Source organism: Elephantulus edwardii, unplaced genomic scaffold (assembly GCF_000299155.1).
Source record: "Elephantulus edwardii isolate Elephantulus edwardi_28Jun2011 unplaced genomic scaffold, EleEdw1.0 scaffold00192, whole genome shotgun sequence".
NCBI classification, from domain to species: Eukaryota; Metazoa; Chordata; class Mammalia; order Macroscelidea; family Macroscelididae; genus Elephantulus; species Elephantulus edwardii.
In genome coordinates, this window is record NW_006399942.1 from 151,808 (window position 1) to 154,111 (window position 2,304).

General features: G+C 36.8%; 1 protein-coding gene across 1 annotated transcript in view; it reads right to left on the minus strand.

Moving 5' to 3' along the window:
• Positions 1-1,427: 1,427 nt before the first annotated feature.
• TMPRSS11F (transmembrane protease, serine 11F) overlaps positions 1,428-2,304 on the minus strand; it is a 211,536-nt gene continuing 210,659 nt past the window's right edge. Inside the window, exon 10 of the mRNA XM_006896811.1 lies at positions 1,428-1,589. Coding sequence (XP_006896873.1) covers positions 1,428-1,589 — 162 coding nt within the window. The remainder of the gene's footprint in view (positions 1,590-2,304) is intronic.

A 2,304-nucleotide genomic window follows, 5' to 3' on the forward strand; every position in this document is an offset into this window, starting at 1 on the left:
ACTTGTGCAAAGGTACACAGTTTTTTGTGTTATAGACAAGGTACAAGTTGGGATAATTCCTTAACATACAGCACTACACCTAACACAAGACTTTGTGCTTTATTTGTGCTCCAAAATAATTCATTTACTTGATCATATGAGTTTCCATTTATAATTTTTAAAAATAAACTTTCCTTTAAATAAATACAATAATAACATTGCAGCCACTCCCCAGAGTGGGTTATAAAAATCCGTTCTCTTAGACTGATACTTAGATAAATATCTAACCCACAAAGCACCAGTTGTCACCTATTGATCTAGATATATTTTAGATATGTTTAAATAATAAATGAATAATCTTCCAATTAAAAACCTATAAAAGAATCGGTCTTATAACAATTTCTTTTAATCTAACTGTCTGCTAGTCTTTATTCCATTGGTTATTTTTATCCTCATTGTATCCATGGAAAACTTCTCCCAATAATATTTTTTTCTGTTGTTTGGCTTTAACTACAATCTATATATGTTTTTAAAGAGCAAGGTACTGTTAAATAACCAATCAGATGTGCTTCATAAAACAATAAAATGTAATGTATCTCCTAAAGCCATGCTTGTGTGGCACAATGTCAAAACCAAGTTCAGATTATTTTTTAATGAAACAATCATTTAAATGGGAACTCTTATAGCTTAAAGATAATGGTTTACATCGTGAGGTATAAATCCAAGTTAAAATCCAAATTGTACTGCAAAACCGAGTGCTTTTCCATTCCTCTGTTGCTGTTGTGTACCAGCAAGTAGGAACTGAGCCATCACTGGCTCTCTAGCAGGTTTTGAGAGGCAGTAAATCACATGGGAGGAGATTACCCGTCCTTCTTTCGAGGAGCTGCTGGTGGACTTGAACCTGGTGCCTAAGAGGTTGCAGTACAGCTTCTCACAACTAGGCTACCACAGCTCTTATTTCCAGCAGGTCACTAGTAATGGAATTTTAAAGTTCTAAATCTTCAGGAGAAGCTTAATTTTAAACTAGAAGAATCTCTGGTCTGGCACTGTAGACACCAGATGAGGTAAGATTTTGGCAAGACTGGCAGCTCTTCATGTCCTGTGAGAAATTATGTTCCCCCTCTTGCACTGTGCATGTGTGGGCAGAAGCGGGTAACCATTCTTAAGTAGTCACTTATAAAGTCCTGGAAACAAATTTTTCTTGCAAATGAGAAGTCAGTGCCATTTATCACTTGCTGTGTCTTCTTCCCTCGTGGAGGAGAGATAGTTTGGTCATAAGTATACAAAGCCTACCACAACAAAATATTAGATTATTCTGAGTCTGAAGGGCTTCTTGGTTTCCAGCAAAGGCACTAATCCAAATGCATGAACATAAATGATACAAACCAAGAAAGACTTTCAGTTCTGTATGCCATGTATATAATTCATGGGCAATTCACACTAAATTCCTAGATACCTGTCTTTGCTGCAATCCAGTCTCGATACATAGTCACTCTTGTGTAGACTCCAGGTTTTTTCGGGAGAGCACAAGATTGTCCCCAACTTACTATACCAACAAGATACCAGATGTCACGATTATCAGGATACACCAGAGGACCACCAGAATCACCCTGTTGATAAAAAAAAATCCAAATATATATTTGAAATGCTTCCTCTGACTTAGTTCAAAAGTAGGAAATTGTAATAATTTTTTAAAGTGGTATTGGAAATGATACATAGAACATAAAGCCAGATGAAATAAATTATATTTCTTTCAATGCTGTCAACATTTTCCCCAAAATTTAAGTGATTTGATATTTGTTTTGTTTGTTGCTGTTTTTAAAATAAAACTAACTCATATTTCATATGAGTTAGTTTTATTAGAAAAAAATACCAGAGGAATGTATATCTGTGTTTCGTTGACTTTGCAGAAGTGTTTGACCGTGTGGACCATAACAAACTGTGGCTGACTCTGAGACTAATGGGAATCCCAGAACACTTGATATTGCTAATGAGAAGCCTATACTTGGAAAAAGAGGCAGTCGTCAGAACAGAGCAAGGAAAAACTGCATGGTTCAAAATAGGGAAGGGCGTATGCCAAGGATGTGTCCTGTCTCCATACCTTTTCAACCTGCATGCAGAACAGATTATCCGGGAAGCTGGGCTCTATGAGGAGAAATGTGGTATCAGAACTGGTGGAAGATCTATCAATGATCTGCATTATGCAGATGACACAACCCTGCTTGCTGAAACTGAGGAGGACCTGAAGCACTTGCTGCAGAGGGTGAAGGACTACAACCTTCAGTATAGAATGAGGCTCAATGTCAAGAACACAAAGATTCTCAC